General features: G+C 55.9%; 1 protein-coding gene across 1 annotated transcript; it reads right to left on the minus strand.

The window, feature by feature from the left end:
* Positions 1 to 6,448: 6,448 nt before the first annotated feature.
* LOC143034627 (uncharacterized) lies at positions 6,449 to 7,758 on the minus strand. The gene has a single exon (XM_076200965.1). The coding sequence runs from the start codon at positions 7,610 to 7,612 to the stop codon at positions 6,581 to 6,583; it is 1,032 nt and encodes a 343-aa protein (XP_076057080.1). The 5' UTR covers positions 7,613 to 7,758; the 3' UTR covers positions 6,449 to 6,580.
* Positions 7,759 to 17,483: the final 9,725 nt, after the last annotated feature.

Raw genomic sequence — 17,483 nt, forward strand, 5'->3', positions numbered from 1 at the left:
GGACAAGGCCGTCGACGTGCCAAAGTCTGAAGATGTCGAAGGCTCGGGGGACGACATAGTTACAGAGGACGAGGATGAAGAATCGTCCGAGGACCAGGAACTTAGAAGCAATACAAAGCCTTCATCAGATTGATCTATCTGCACGAATGAAGAACTTGATGATGATCTTCCGTAAACCTGGCGAAACCCCTCCGTATCCATGGGCTGAGAGGACCCAGAAGGCTTCGACTGGGAAGACCCAGACGGCTTCGACTGGGAAGACCCAGAAGCCTTCGACTGGGAAGACCCAGAAGCCCTCGACTGGGAAGACCCAGAAGCCTTCGACTGGGAAGACCCAGAAGCCTTCGACTGGGAAGACCCAGAAGCCTTCGACTGGGAAGACCCAGAAGCCTTCGACTGGGAAGACCCAGAAGCCTTCGACTGGGAAGACCCAGAAGCCTTCGACTGGGAAGACCCAGGAGCCTGCGACTGGGAAGACCCAGAAGGCTTCGACTGGGAAGACCCAGAAGCCTTCGACTGGGAAGACCCAGAAGCCTTCGACTGGGAAGACCCAGAAGCCTTCGACTGGGAAGACCCAGAAGCCTTCGACTGGGAAGACCCAGAAGCCTTCGACTGGGAAGACCCAGGAGCCTGCGACTGGGAAGACCCAGAAGCCTTCGACTGGGAAGACCCAGAAGCCTTCGACTGGGAAGACCCAGAAGCCTTCGACTGGGAAGACCCAGAAGCCTTCGACTGGGAAGACCCAGAAGCCTTCGACTGGGAAGACCCAGAAGCCTTCGACTGGGAAGACCCAGAAGCCTTCGACTGGGAAGACCCAGAAGCCTTCGACTGGGAAGACCCAGAAGCCTTCGACTGGGAAGACCCAGAAGCCATCGACTGGGAAGACCCAGAAGCCATCGACGGGGAAGACCCAGACGGCTTCGACGGGGAAGACCCAGACGGCTTCGACGGGGAAGAACCAGACGGCTTCGACGGGGAAGAACCAGACGGCTTCGACGGGGAAGAACCAGACGGCTTCGAAGTGAATGATCCAGACGGCTTCGACGGGGAAGGCCCAGACGGCTTCGACGGGAAAGACCCAGACGGATTCGACGGGGAAGACCCAGACGGATTCGATGGAGAAGACCCAGATGGCTTCGACGGGAAAGACCCAGAGGGCTTCGACGGGGAAAACCCAGACGGCCTCGACGGGGAAGACCCCGGAGGCCTCGACGGGGAAGACCCCGGAGGCCTCGACGGGGAAGACCCCGGAGGCCTCGACGGGGAAGACCCCGGAGGCCTCGACGGGGAAGACCCCGGAGGCCTCGACCGGGAAGACCCCGGAGGCCTCGACGGGGAAGACCCCGGAGACCTCGAAGTGGAAGACCCAGGAAGCCTCGAAGTGGAAGACCCAGGAGGCCTCGACCGGGAAGACACAGGAGACCTCGACCGGGAACACCCAGGAGGCCTCGACGGGGAAGACCCACACGGTTTCGATGGGGAAGACCCAGACGGCTTCGATGGGAAAGACCCAGACGGCTTCGACGGGGAAGACCCAGACGGCTTCGATGAGGAAGACCTAGACCGCTTCCACGGGGAAGACCCAGATGACTCCGACGGAGAAGACCCGGACGGCTCCAACGAGAAAGTCCCAGACAGCATCGACGGCTCCAACGGGAAAGTCCCAGACAGCATTGACCCAGAAGACCTTGTCAGGGAAGACCCAGACGACTTCGACTGGGAAGACACAGACGGCTTCGACTGGGAAAAGACACACGGATTCGACGGGGAAGACCCAAACGGCTTCGACGAGGAAGACCCAGACGGCTTCGACGGGGAAGACCCAGACGGCTTCGACGGGGAAGGCCCAGACGGCTTCGACGGGGAAGGCCCAGACGGCTTCGACGGGGAAGGCCCAGACGGCTTCGACGGGGAAGGCCCAGACGGCTTCGATAGGGAAGACCCAAACGGCTTCGACGGGGAAGACCCAGACGGCTTCGACGGGGAAGACCCAGACGGCTTCGACGGGGAAGACCCAGACGGCTTCGACGGGGAAGACCCAGACGGCTTCGACGGGGAAGACCCAGACGGCTTCGACGGGGAAGACCCACACGGCCTCGACGGGGAAGACCCAAACGGCTTCGACGGGGAAGACCCAGACGGCTTCCACGGGGAAGACCCAGACGGCTTCGACAGGGAAGACCCAGACGGCCTCGACGGGGAAGACCCACACGGCTTCGACAGGGAAGACCCAGACGGTTTCGACGGGGAAGACACAGACGTCTTCGATGGGGAAGACACAGACGTCTTCGACGGGGAAGACCTAGAGAGCTTCGACGGGGAAGACCTAGAGAGCTTCGACGGGGAATACTCCGACGGAATCGACGGGGAAGACCCAGATGGTTTCGACGGGGAAGGCCCAGACGGCTTCGACGGGGAAGACCCACACGGCTTCGACGGGGAAGACAAACCAGACGGATTCGACAGGGATGACCCAGAACGATTCGACGGGGAAGACCCAGACGGCCTCGACGGGGAAGATTCAGACGGCCTCGACGGGGAAGACCCAGAAGGCTTCGACGGGGAAGACCCAGACGGCCTCGACGGGGAAGACCCAGACGGACTCGACGGGGAAGACCCAGACGGACTCGACGGGGAAGACCCAGACAGACTCGACGGGGAAGACCCAGACAGACTCGATGAGGAAGACCCAGACGGACTCGACGGGGAAGACCCAGACGGACTCAACGGGGAAGACCTAGACGACTTCGACGGGAAAGACCCAGACGACCTCGACAGGGAAGTCCCAAAAGTCCTTGACGGGGAGGACCCAGACGGTTTCGACAGGGAAGACCCTGAAGGTTTTGACGGGGAAGAACCAGAAGGCTTAGACGAGGAAGACGTAGGAGGCTTCGACGGAGAAGACCCAGAAGGCTTCGACGGGGAAGGATCAGAATGCTCTGACTTGGAAGAACCAGGTTTCAACAGGGAAGAACGAGGAAGATTCGACGGGGAAGGGCCAGAAGGCTCTTGCGAGGAACGCCCAGGAGCCTTCGACGTAGAGGGTTCAAAAAGTCTTTGCGACAAACATCCAGAAGGCTCGGCCGGGGAAAGTTTAAGAGCCTTGGGACGGGGACATTTAAAAGACTCTGGTGGGGAACGTTTAGGAGACTTTGATGGGAAATAATTAGAAAATGAAGTATCCCAACTAAAGGAAGGACTAGACCCCATAGGCGAGTTATCAGAAGTTTCAGAAGATGAAGAATCATTAGGTTTGGATAGGGATGAGGAGAAGGAAGGAGCCGAAATCATGGAGGACCTAGTATAGGAAGGCAAGGGCGACGACGTGCCAAAGTTCGAGGATGTTGAGGGCTTAGGGGACGACATAATTACAGAGGACGAGGATGAAGAAGGGTCTGAGGACCAGGACCTTGGAATCAATACGAAATCTTGGTCACACGAATCTATGTACGTGTATGAAGAACTTGGACTGATAGACCATGAAGTCTGGGTGCTCTTTGAAGCTAGCGAAGACTCTTCCAGCGATGATGATCTATCAGAAACTTGGCAAGGTGGGTGAGGAGGTGGAGGAGGTGGAGGAGGTGGAGGAGGAGGAGGTGTAGGAGGAGGAGGTGTAGGAGGAGGAGGAGGAGGAGGAGGAGGAGGAGGAGGAGGAGGAGGAGGAGGAGGAGGAGGAGGAGGAGGAGGAGGAGGAGGAGAAGGAGGAGGAGGCATGTCCGGGAAGTTTCGAAGATGAATAGGGTTGACGGATAATCCAAGAGGCAGAGCACCGCACTGCCCCAGGTACTTCGAGAAAATGCATCTTTTCTTCTGATTGGAAGTCCTATTGCGGATGTTTGGACGAGCGTACTCCTGAAGGAGGGGGACTGGTGGAGGACGGATCATATCAGAAAAAGGACCCAAGTACTCTTCGAATAAAGTATCGTCCTCTTGTACTGGTTGTTCGGCTGCAGGCACTATTTCCTGTGCGGTAGTGGGTTGTTCATCTATTGCAGTACAAAGAGGAATTACGAATTCGGGGAAAGTAAGGCCGGAATTATTAATGAGCAAGACAGGTTGCACAGCATTTGGTGTCCCGAGGGGTCCAACTTGGGCATAAACCTTGCGTACGCCGATGTATGACAGCAAAGCAAGATGCCGTAAAGATGGAACTTGACAAAAGCGCAAGGGGTCGTACAGGTGCTGGGCGGCGAGTGGCGCTTGGGAAGCACGCGGGGTCCGGGTAACGACTGAACTCTGGATGAATTGCGGCGCCATGGTAACGTTCGGCCTTTGGACGGCGTGCTGCGGCTGGATGGCCTGCGGCGTCTGTGCCGCCTGAGGGGGCTTGACGGCCTGAGGTGGTTGAACGGCGTGCGGCGGTTGTATGGCCAGCGGCGTCTGGACGGCCCGCGGTGGTTGGACTGCCTGCGGCGACTGGGCGGCCTGCGGCTTCGCCGGGGAAGACCCAGATGGCTTCCACGGTGAAGACTCAGACGGCTTCGACGGGGAAGACCCACACGGCTTCGACGGGGAAGACCCACGCGGCTTCGACGGGGAAGACCCAGACGGCCTCGACGGGGAAGACCCACACGGCCTCGACGGGGAAGACCCACACGGCTTCGACGGGGAAGATCCACACGTCCTCGGCGCGGAAGACCCAGACGGCTTCGGCGCGGAAGACCCAGACGGCTTTGACGGGAAAGACCAAGACAGCCTCGACAGGGTTGACCCAGACGGCCTCGACGGGGAAGACCCAGAAGACCTCGACCGGGAAGACTCAGACGGCCTCGACCGGGAAGATCCAGACGAAATCGACGTGGAAGACCCAAATGAAATCGACGTGGAAGACCCAGACGGAATCGACGTGGAAGACCCAGACGGAATCGACATGGAAGACCCAGACGGAATCGACGGGGAAGTCCCAGACTGCCTCGACAGGGAATACCTAGACGGTTTCGACGGAGAAGACCAAGACGGCTTCGACGGGGAAAACCCAGACGGCTTCGGAGAAAACCCAGACGGCTTCGACGGGGAAGACCCAAGCGGCTTCGACGGGGAAGACCCAAGCGGCTTCGACGGGGAAGACCCAGATGGCGTTGACCTGGAAGACCCAGACGGCCTCGACGGGAAAGACCCAGACGGCCTCGACGGGAAAGACCCAGACGGCTTCGACGGGGAAGACCCAGACGCCCTCGACGGAGAAGACCCAGACGGCTTCGACGGAGAAGACCCAGAAGTCCTTGACGGGGAAGACCCAGAAGGTTTTGACGGGGAGGACCCTGAAGGCTTTGACGGGGAAGAACCAGAGGGCTTCGACGGGGAAGACCCAAAAGGCTTCGACGGGGAAGACGTAAAAGGCTTCGACGGAGAAGACCCAGAAGGCTTCGACGGGGAAGGATCAGAATGCTCTGACTGGGAAGAACCAGAAGGTTTCAACAGGAAAGAGCCAGGAAGATTCGACGGGGAAGGGCCAGAAGGCTCTTGCGAGGAACGCCCAGGAGCCTTCGACGTGGAGGGTTCAAAAAGCCTTTGCGACAAACGTCCAGAAGGCTCAGCCGGGGAAAGTTTAAGAGCCTTGGGACGGGGACATTTAAAAGACTCTGGTGGGGAACGTTTAGGAGACTTTGATGGGGAATAATAAGAAGATGAAGTATCCCAACTAAAGGAAGGACTTGACACCATGGGCGAGTAATAATCAGAAGTTTCAGGGGATGAAGAATCATTAGGTTTGGATAGGGACGAGGAGAAGGAAGGAGCCGAAATCATGGAGGACCTAGTATAGGAAGGCAAGGGCGACGACGTGCCAAAGTTCGAGGATGTTGAGGGCTTAGGGGACGATATAATTACAGAAGACGAGGATGAAGAAGGGTCCGAGGACCAGGACCTTGGAAGCAATACGATATCTTGGTCACACGGATCTATGTGCGTGTATGAAGAACTTGGATTGATAGACAAATTCTCGGTGCTCTTTGAAGCTAGCGAAGACTCTTCCAGCGATGATGATCTTCCAGAAACTTGGCAAGGCTCGTCCAAATCCATGGGTTTGGGGTATAGGAACGATTCAGATATAGTGGTATTCGAAATATCGGTATCCATTGTACCAGAACTTCTAGTACCAAGGTGCAGTGACTGGGAATCATCTGGTCGTGGAGGGGGAGGAGGAGGAGGGGGAGGAGGAGGAGGAGAAGGAGGAGGAGGAGGAGGTGGAAGAGGAGGAGGGGGAGGAGGAGGAGGAGGAGGAGGTGGAAGAGGAGGAGGAGTAGGAGGAGAAGGCGTGTCCTGGAAGTTTGGAAGATGAGGGTTGATTGGATATCCAGGAGGCAGAGCACCGCAAGGCCCCAGGTACTTCGAGAAAATGCATCTATTCTTCTGATTGGAGGTCTTACTGTGGATGTTTGGACGAGCGTACCACTGAAGGAGGGGGACTGGTGAAGGACGGTTTATATCAGAAAAAGGACCCAAGTACTCTTTGAATAAAGTATCGTCCTCTTGCACTGGTTGTTCGGCTGCAGGCACTGTTTCCGGTGCGGTAGTGCGTTGTTCATCTATTGCACTACAGAGAGGAATCACGAATTCGGGCAAAGTAATCTCGGGATTATTAATGAGTAAGACAGATTGCACAGCCCTTGGTGTCCCGAAGGGTCCAACTTGGGCATAAACCCTGCGTACGCCGATGTATGAGAGCAAAGCTAGATGCCGTGAAGATGGAACTTGAGAAAAGCCCATGGCGACGTACTGATGCTGGGCGGCGCGTGGAGCTTGTGAGGTGGATGAATATGGACGAGGTGGGGGAGGAAGAGAGGTGGATGGATATGGAGGAGGTGGGGGACAAAGAGAGGTGGATGGATATGGAGGAGGTGGGGGACGAAGAGAGGTGGATGGATATGGAGGAGGTGGGGGACGAAGAGAGGTGGATGGATATGGAGGAGGTGGGGTACGAAGAGAGGTGGATGGATATGGAGGTGGGGGAGGAAGAGAGGTGGAGGGTTGTGATGGAGGAATAGAGGTGGAGGGTTGTGGTGGAGGAATAGAGGTGGAGGGTTGTGTTGGAGGAACAGAGGTGGAAGGTTGTGTTGGAGGAATAGAGGTGGAAGGTTGTGGTGGAGGAATAGAAGTGGAGGGTTGTGGTGGAGGAGGAAGAGAAGTTAAGGGTTGTGACCAAGGAGGAAGAAAGGTGGAGGGCTGTGGTGGAGAAAGAAGAGAGGTGGATGGATATGGCAGTAGGGGGTGAATAGAGGTGGAGGGCTGTGGTAGAGGAGAAAGTGAAGTGGAGTGCTGCGGTGGAAGAGGAAGAGAGGTAGATGGTTGTGACCAAGGAGGATAAGAGGTGGAAGGCTGTTGTGGAGAAGGAAGAGAAGTGGAGGAATGTGTAGAAGAAAAACCGCTGGAGGGCTGTGGTGGTGGTAGTAGTGGAGGAGGGGGAGGAGGGGGAGGAGGAGGAGGAGTGGGAGGAGGAGGAGTGGGAGGAGGGGTAGGAGAGGGAGGACGAGGCGGAGGAGGAGGACGAGGCGGAGGAGGAGGACGAGGAGGAGGAGGAGGCGTGGCCGGGAAGTTTGGAAGATGAAGAGGGTTGATGGGATATCCAGGAGGCAGAGCACCGCAAGGCCCCAGGTACTTCGCGAAAATACATCTATTCTTCTGATTGGAAGTCCTATTGTGAATGTTTGGACGAGCATACTTCTGAAGGAGGGGGACTGGTGGAGGACGGATCATATCAGAAAAAGGACCCAGGTACTCTTCAAATAAAGCATCGTCCTCTTGCACTGGTTGTTCGGCTGCAGGCACTGTTTCCGGTGCGGTAGTGGGTTGTTCATCTATTGCAGTACAGGCAGGAATCACGAATTCGGGGAAAGTAAGCTCGGGATTATTAATGAGTAAGACAGGTTGCACAGCACTTGGTGTCTCGATGGGTCCAAGTTCGGGATAAACCCTGCGTACGCCGATGTATGACAGCAAAGCTAGATGCCGTGAAGATGGAACTTGACAGAAGCGCAAGGAGTCGTACAGGTACTTGGCGGCGAATGGCGCCTGTGAGGGACGCGGCGTCTGGACAACTTGAGGCGTCTGGACGGCGTGCTGCGGCTGGACGGACTGCTGCGGCTGGACGGCCTGCGGCGGCTGGACGGCCTGCGGCGGCTGGACGGCCTGCGGCGGCTGGACGGCCTGCGGCGTCTGGACGGCCTGCTGCGTCTGGACGGCCTGCGGCGTCTGGACGGCCTGCGGCGGCTGGATGGCGCGCGGCTCCTGGGCGGCCTGCGGCGCCTGGGCGGCCTGCGGCGGCTGGGCGGTCTGCGGCGGCTGGGCGGTCTGCGGCGGCTGGGCGGTCTGCGGCGGCTGGGCGGTCTGCGGCGGCTGGGCGGTCTGCGGCAGCTGAGCGGCCTGCGGCGGCTGGGCGGCCTGTAGCGGCTGGACGGCCTGCGGCGGCTGGACGGATTGCGGCGGCTGGACGGCCTGCGGCGTCTGGACGGCCTGCGGCTTCTGGACGGCCTGCGGCGTCTGGACGGCCTGTGGCGTCTGGACGGGCCGAGGCGGTTGGACGGGCAGTGGCGGTTGGACGGGCTGTGGCGGTTGGACGGGCTGTGGCGGTTGGACGGGCTGTGGCGGTTGGACGGGATGTGGCGGTTGGACGGGATGTGGCGGTTGGACGGCGTGCGAAGGTTGGACGGCCCGCGGCGTCTGGACGGCCTGCGGCATCTGGACGGCCTGCGGCATCTGGACGGCCTGCGGCATCTGGACGGCCTGCGGCGGCTGGATGGCGTGCGGCGGTTGGACGGCCTGTGGCGGTTGGACGGCCTGCGGCGGTTGAACGGGCTGCGGCGGCTTGACGGGCTGCGACGGCTTGACGGGCTGCGGCGGCTTGACGGGCTGCGGCGGCTTGACGGGCTGCGGCGGTTGAACGGGCTGCGGCTGCTGGGCGGGCTGCGGCGGTTGGACGGGCTGCGGCGGTTGGACGGCGTGCGGAGGTTGGACGGCCTGCGGCATATGGACGGCCTGCGGCATCTGGATGGCCTGCGGCATCTGGACGGCCTGCGGCATCTGGATGGCCTGCGGCGGCTGAACGGCATGCGGCGGCTGAACAGCCTGCGGCTGCTGAACGGCCTGCTCCGGCTGCTGCGGCGGATCTTGTGATGGCTGGGTGTGTTGCGACGGTGTAGTGTCATGCGACAGCGACGGCGGGTTGACATGGGTGCGTTGCAACAGCTGGGAGATTTGCGACGGCGAGGAAAACTTTGGCGGTGGAGCAACGTGTGGTGACGAGATGACGTGTGGCCATCGGTCGAAGAACAACCTCGTGTGGATGTCTATTATGGAACCCAAACTTAGTTTCGGGGGTAAGAGTTTTGCAATCTTGGCGTAGGGCGCCCGCGACGTCACGGTGTTGGGTACCTGCGACGTAACTGCGCAGGGAGACGGTGACATCCCGGCGCAAGGCGCCCGCAACGTTTCGGCGTAAGGCTCCTCCGATTCTATGACATAAAGCGCCCATGGAGCCCCAACGTGTGGCACTCCCGACGCCCATACGTAAGACGCCCTTAACGCCCAACCATTACGCGCCCGTGAGACCCTGAAGTTTTGTGCCAGTTCCGCCCTGTCAGCATGCTCCCGTGACGACCTGACGACACGCGCCCGTGGCGCCCTGGCACCACTCGCACCTGACGGCCTGGCGCCATGCGCCCCTGACGCCTTGGCGCAAAGCGCGCCTGACACCCTGGCGCAAAGCGCACCTGACGTCTTGGCGCCACGCGCACCTGGCGCCCTGGCATCACTCTCACCTGACGCCCTGGAGCCACGCGTACCTGAAGCCCTGGCGCCTCGCGCACTTGACGCCCTGGCGCCACCCACTTCTGACGCCCTGGCGCCACCCACTTCTGACGCCCTGGCGCCACGCGCACCTGAGGCCCTGGCGTTACGCGCACCTGATGCCCTGGCGCTACGCGCACCTGACGCCCTAGCGCCACTCGCACCTGACGCCCTGGCGCCACGCGCACCTGACGCCCTGGCGCCACGCGCACCTGACGCCCTGGCGCCACGCGCACCTGACGCCCTGGCGCCACGCGCACCTGACGCCCTGGTGCCACGCGCACCTGACGCCCTGGCGCCACGCGCACCTGATGCCCTGGCGCCACGCTCACCTGAAGCCCTGGTGCCACGGGCACCTGACGCCCTGGCACCACGCGCACCTGACGCCCTGGCACCACGCGCACCTGATGCCCTGGCGCCACGCGCACCTAACGCCCTGGCGCCACGCGCACCTGACACCCTGGCGCCACGCGCACCTGACACCCTGGCGCCACGCGTACCTGACGCCTTAGAACAATGCTCACCTGACGCCCTGGCGCCACGTGCACCTGACGCCCTGGCGGCACGCGCACCTGACGCCCTGGCGCCACGCGCACCTGACGCTCTGGCACCACGCGCACCCGACGCTCTGGCGCCACGCGCACCTGACGTCCTGTCGCCACGCGGACCTAACGTCCTGGCGCCACGCGCACCTGACGCACTGTCGCCACTCTCACCTGACGTCCTGGCGCCACGCACACCTGACGTCCTGGCGCCACGCACACCTGACGTCCTGGCGCCACGCACACCTGACGTCCTGGCGCCAGGCGCACCTGACGCAATGTCGCCACGCGCACCTGACGCACTGTCGCCACGCGCACCTGACGTCCTGGCGCCACGCGCACCTGACGCCCTGGCGCCAGGCGCACCTGACGCAATGTCGCCACGCGCACCTGACGCACTGTCGCCACGCGCACCTGACGTCCTGGCGCCACGCGCACCTGACGTCCTGGCGCCACGCGCACCTGACGTCCTGGCGCCACGCGCACCTGACGTCCTGGCGCCACGCGCACCTGACGTCCTGGCGCCACGCGCACCTGACGTCCTGGCGCCACGCGCACCTGACGTCCTGGCGCCATGCGCACCTGACGTCCTGGCGCCACGCGCACCTAACGTCCTGGCGATACGCGTACCTGACGCCCTGGCGCCACCCACACCTGACGCACTAGCACCAGTCGCACCTGACGCCCTGGCGCCACTCGCAGATGACGCCCTGGTGTCACTCAAACCTGACACCCTGGTGCCATTCGCAACTGACGCCCTGGCGCCACGCGTACCTGACGCTTTGGCGCCACTCACTCCTGACGCCCTGGCGTCACTCGCACCTAACGCCCTGGCGCCACTCGCACCTAACGCCCTGGCGTCACTCGCACCTAACGCCCTGGCGCCACTCGCACCTAATGCCCTGGCGCTACTCGCACCTAACGCCCTGGAGCCACTCGCACCTAGCGCCCTGGAGCCACTCGCACCTAGCGCCCTTGAGCCACTCGCACCTAACGCCCTGATGCCATTCACACCTAACGCACTGACGCCATTCGTACCTAACGCACTGGCGCCACTCGCACGTAACGCCCTGGCGCCACTCGCACCTAACGTACTGGCGTCACTCGCACCTAGTGCCCTAGAGCCACTCGCACCTAACGTCTTGGAGCCACTCGCACCTAACGCCCTGGAGCCACTCGCACCTAACGCCCTGGAGCCACTCGCACCTAACGCCCTGGAGCCACTCGCACCTAGTGCCCTGAAGCCACTCGCACCTAGCGCCCTTGAGCCACTTGCACCTAGCACCCTGGTGCCACGCGAGCCTAACGACCTAGCGCCACTCGCACCTAACGCCCTGGCGCCACTTGCACATAACACCCTGGTGCTACGAGAACCTAACGCCCTGACGCCACTCACACCCAACGCCCTGGCGCCAATTGCACCTAACGCCCTGGCACCTCTCGCAACTAACGCCCTAGCCCCACTCGCACCTAGCGCCCTGGAGCCACGAGGACCTAGCGCCCTGGAGCCATTTGCAACTAGCGCCCTGTCGCCACGAGAACCTAACACCCTGGAGCCACGAGAACCTAACACCCTGGAGCCACGAGAACCTAACGCCCTGGTGCCACGAGAACCTAACGCTCTGACGCCACTCACACCTAACGGCCTAGCGCCACTCGCACCTAACGCCCTGGTACCACTTGCACCTAGCGCCCTGGAGCCACTCGCACCTAGCGCCCTGGAGCCACTCGCACCTAGCGCCCTGGAGCCACTCGCACCTAACGACCTGGAGCCACTCGCACCTAACGCCCTGGCGCCGCTCGCGCCTAACGCCCTGGCGCCGCTCGCGCCTAACGCCCTGGCGTCACTCGCACCTAACGCCCTGGCGCCGCTCGCGCCTAACGCCCTGGCGTCACTCGCACCTAACGCCCTGGCGCCACTCGCACCTAACGCCCTGGCGTCACTCGCACCTAACGCCCTGGCGTCACTCGCACCTAACGCCCTGGCGTCACTCGCACCTAACGCCCTGGCGTCACTCGCACCTAGCGCCCTGGCGTCACTCTTACCTAGCGCCCTAGAGCCACTCGGACCTAGCGCACTGGAGCCACTCGCACCTAGCGCACTGGAGCCACGCAAACCTAACGCCCTGGTGCCACGCGAACCTAACGCCCTGATGCCACGCGAACATAATGCTCTGGCGCTACTCGCACGTAACGCTCTGGCGCCACTCGTACCTATCGCCCTGGCGCCACTCGCACGTAACGTCCTGACGCCACTAGCACCTAACGTCCTGACGCCACTCGCACCTAACGCCCTGGGGCCACGCGCCCGTGACGCCCAGGGGCCACGCGCCCGTGACGCCCAGGGGCCACGGGCCCGTGACGCCCTGGCGCCACTCGCCCGGGACGGCCTGGCGCCACTCGCCCGGGACGGCCTGGCACCACTCACACGTGACGCCCTGGCACCACTCCCCCGTGACGCCCTGGCACCACTCGCCCGTGAAGGCCTGGCGCGAGGCGTCCATGACGCTCTGTCGTCTGGCGCTCGTGATCCACTGTCGCCTTGCGCCCGTGACGCCCTGACGACAGGTGCCGGTGATGTCCCGACACTAGGCATCTGTAAAAACTTGAAGTCAAGTACCTGTGATACATCGAGTTCCTCCGTCCATGACGCCTGTGATAACTGTGCATCAGGAAATATTGGTTCAGGGAGTGACATCTGGACGGAGAAGTCGTCATAGTCGAGCAAGCTGGCCAGATCTATTTGGTCGAGTGACGGAGAATCTTCCACGTCCATGCTATCATCGTCAGAGTCAATCATTTTGTAATTTCAATCCAATTAAAACACAATCGACAAGCGTGTACCTACGATAAGTTACGACTTGATAAATTATATAGAGGATGCAGGAGGCGCTGCACACACAAAAGGCACCAATGTAATACACAGTACAAGATTATGGCAATACGAGTACCGGTGAGATATAGTATCACAGGAACTCGCACACAGAAAACATTAAAACTGTAACACATGCAGACGCCAATAACTAATAAAATTTTGCAGACGTTCATAAAGTAATAGATAGTTGCTGAAGACGCACTGTAGGGCAATGAAGTGACGCGCAGGTGCTGGAGAAGTAACACACTACCAGTTACGAAGTAGCAGAAAAAGGCAGTGATGAAATAGTCCACATAAATGCTATAAAAATTACATACGCTGGAGACACAGACGTGATAACACAGGAAATATCACACGGATTCCAACAAGGGAAGGCATACGAAGGGTGACGAAGTAATACGAATCACATCACTGACAGAGCAGGTACCGTGGTACTTATCCACAAGAGCCGCGTACAGTAGTATAAACTAGTCAACACATCAACGAACACGGTAGTCTCTGGGTAGAGTTATGAAGTGATTTTCGATTAAGAAATATCCCCAAGAGCACTGATGATATCTATGTCAATGGCTCCTCGTTTGTCAGAGGTTGTCGTAGAATAGATAGTTGAAGAGTTTACACCAAGATTACCATGTCATTGTTGAGTGACGCCTGATTCCAGCGCCATCTCACACTGACCGAATGTACTGTTGTCTTAACAGAAAACTTGCGAACTTGATGATGACCAGATATTCTCTTAGTTATTATTTATCTTTTCGGGGTATCACAACTAGGAAAAAAATTAACTCCTCTTCATCATTTCACGTGTGTATGTAATAAAACACAAGAGAGGAAGCTTTTGCTAATAGAAGTTTGTAACAACAAAATGAGTATTTTCAAGAAAACCTTTTCTTTGCACTGAAGTCATCCTTGTAGTGTATATTAGATTATCGCCCCACCCCCCGCGTACTTCTGTCCTTCTTAATTTTTAATTTTTAAATCGCCACCATATGAAAACAATGACATTACTGAAGAGGAGGAAAAAAAAGGGAGAAATAGAAGGAAGAGAAAAAGGAGGACGAGTAGGAAAAGGAGGAAGGGCAGAAGTAAGAGGAGGAAGAACATAAGAATGAAGGAGACTGCAAGAGACCATAAAGCCTACGCTAAGCAGATCCATGTCCGTTACTACCTATCATCCCCATCCATAACATTGTCTAACCGTTTCTTAAAATAACTGATAGCTTCAGCGCTCACTACACGGTTACTAAGTCTATTCCATTCGTTGACCCCCTATTAGTAAACCAATTCTTCCTTATTTCCTTCTTAAATCTAAATTTGTCCAGTTTAAATCCATTACTGTGAGTCCTGCCCTGTTGTCTTAATATGATGACCATGTTTGCATTGCCCTTGTTAAATCCTTTGATCCACTTAAACACCTTTATTAGATCACTCCGCACTCTGCGTCTTTCTAGAGAATGTAAGTTAAGGTGCCTAAGCCTCTCTTCGTAAGGTAAATTTCTGAGCCCATGTATCATTTTGGTCATTCTCCTCTGTACTGATTTTTGTGAATTGATGTCCATTGTATAAGACGGAGAGCAAAACTGTACCGTATAGTCAAGGATGGATCTAACTAACGCTAGATAGAATTTGATCATTTCTTTTGCGCTTCTATTCGTAACCATCCTAGCAATGAAACCTAATGTCCTGTCAGCTCTATTCCCGCGCTAATGCACTGTTTCCTGGATTTAAGTTCAGCACTCACTAGAACTCCCAATTCTCTCTCGCACTCAGTTTTCTCTAAAAACGTGTTATCTGTTTCCTGGATTTAAGGTCAGGACACACTAGAACTCCCAAGTCTCTCTCGTAATCAGTTTTCTCTACAAACATGTTATCTAAGCTATATCTATTTTCGGGGCTGTGTAGCCCTACGTTTAGCACGCTGCACTTTGTGATATTGAAGTTTATTTGTCATTTTTTCTACAATGTGAACAATACGTTAAGATCGTCCTGCAGAATCTCGACGTCGTCTCCTGACCTAATTTGGCGTTCTATTTTAGTGTCGTCCGCAAACTTACTAACATCACTATTAATCCCATTGTTCAAGTCGTTTATGTACATATAATGAACAATAAAAAACCCAAAATTGAACCCTGGTGGACCCCACTAGAAACACTCCCCAACCTGGATTTTACACCATTTACGGTGACCCGCTGTTTTCTATCACTGGTCCAAGCTCTAATTCATTCTAACACTTTCCCTCCTATGACATAGACTTTGATTTTATTTAGCATTCTCTGGTGGGGCACCTTGTCGAACGCTTTGCTAAAGTCAAGGTAAATCACATCGTAACTATCATTGTTATCTGACACCTTATATACTTTTGTATATATGGATAGATGATTAGTCACAACATGCTGTGCGTCACGAATCAAATTATATCTCTCGATGTGTTCTTTGAGTTTATTAACTATTATTGATTCAAGCATTTTACCAATAACTGATGTCAAACTGATTGACCTGTAGTTGTATATAGACGATTTTGAAAACAGGAATAACGTTTGACTGCCCCCAAGCAATAGGCATAAAACCAATGTCTTCCGACTTATTGAATATTTCTGTTAACTGGTCGCAGATTTCAAAGTCACACTCTTTAAGCACTCTTGGAAATTTTTCGTCTGGATCGGGGGATTTTGTAGCTTTAAGTCTTTCAAATTGCTTGACTACTTCTACCTTGCTAATGCTGATAGATAGTCTACTCTCTTCATCCCCACTGGAAATCGGATCGCAGTCAGGTACCATATCTAACATCTCCTTAGTAAATATCGAGAGGAAATGTTTGTTAAATGCCTCACTCATTAATTCCTTCGATTGTATCGTGACATTTTCGTCATTTTGAATTGGGCCAATCCTTCCCTTATTTTTTGTTCTGTAAAGATGAAAGAAGCCCTTTGGGTTGAATCTCGCAAGAGGAGCAAGTAGAGAAGAAAGAGTAGAAGGGAGAGAAAGTGAAGGAAGAGGAGAATGAATATGAAGAGACGTATGAGAAAAAGAAGTAAGTCGAGTATTGGGAGGTGAATGAAGAGAAGAAGGCATGGAATAGAAGTACAAGAAGGATGCAGTGGAAGAGAAGGAGCGGGAATTAGAGAAGGAGGAGATGGAGAAGGAGGAGGAGGGGGAGGTGGAGGAGGAGAAGGAAGAAGAGGAGTAGAAGGACGAAGAGGAGGAGGCGAAGTAGGAGTAGCTGGCAACAAAGAAACTGTTACCCGAGTTCCCAGGATCCCAGTATCGCATAAGCGAGAAGTGTTTATCTTCAAGTAGTTTGTTTTCCCTTCGCAGTCGTCCGCGTGTGGTGGGGGGGAGGTGGGGGTGTTTGTACAACCACCTCACCGGTGACGGAAGCCCCGGTCACCGCCGTCAACCGGTCTCCTGTCCCTTGTCCTGCAGAAGGGGGAGCGAGGTTGTATCCATTTGCACAACGCGATTTGGCTATTAGGCGATTTCTGTGTGCAAGTCCCTGACTAAACAGACCTTATAGATGTGTCCCAAGTTGGATTTCGGGGACAAATGTAGAATATATGTTTCTCTGGTCCCTCCAAAGTGGCTCATCTATTCTTCGCCTGTACGGCCGTTTACTGTGAAAATCGTATGTGTTAACTCGAATGCAAAGAACTGAACACAAATATCATATTAAAGGATTACAAAAGATTTCAAAGGCGGAGCATGTCGACAGGAGACCTTTTGGTCCATATCTAGGTAGGATGCGAAAAAAATCATAATAATGATGGAAATAAATAAATAAATAAAGACTGTAATAATGTAAATAATAAATGAAATTCATAAATAAATGCATAGGTAGTTAAATAATGAACAAACAGGTAAATAGTAAATAATAATAAATTGACATGTAACTGATAATAAATTAGAATCAAGCAAATAATAATAAACAGACAAATGATAACAAAACAAATAAACAAATAATATAAAATAAATTATAGTCATTACAGCATCTTGCTTAGGTGTTTATCTAAATGATTCTTAAAGCTTCTAACTGAACTACATTATACTGCCTCTGCAGGAAGTTTATTCCATTCATTAACTACACGGTTGGCAAAGTTGTTTCTACCCATTTCCAACTTAAAGTTATTAAAATTATTATTATTGTGTATACATTGTGACGAATGTGGATAGGAGGTAAAGGGAACATGGGCTGTACTTTTATTCCTGACTAGTTTCGCCTGAGTGGCTTCTTCAGGGGAACATAGTTTGAAGTCAAGTTGGTCAATATATATATATATATATTTACA

This window comes from Oratosquilla oratoria, chromosome 17, assembly GCF_046742065.1.
Source record: "Oratosquilla oratoria isolate Oo_2021 chromosome 17, ASM4674206v1, whole genome shotgun sequence".
Lineage (NCBI taxonomy): Eukaryota > Metazoa > Arthropoda > Malacostraca > Stomatopoda > Squillidae > Oratosquilla > Oratosquilla oratoria.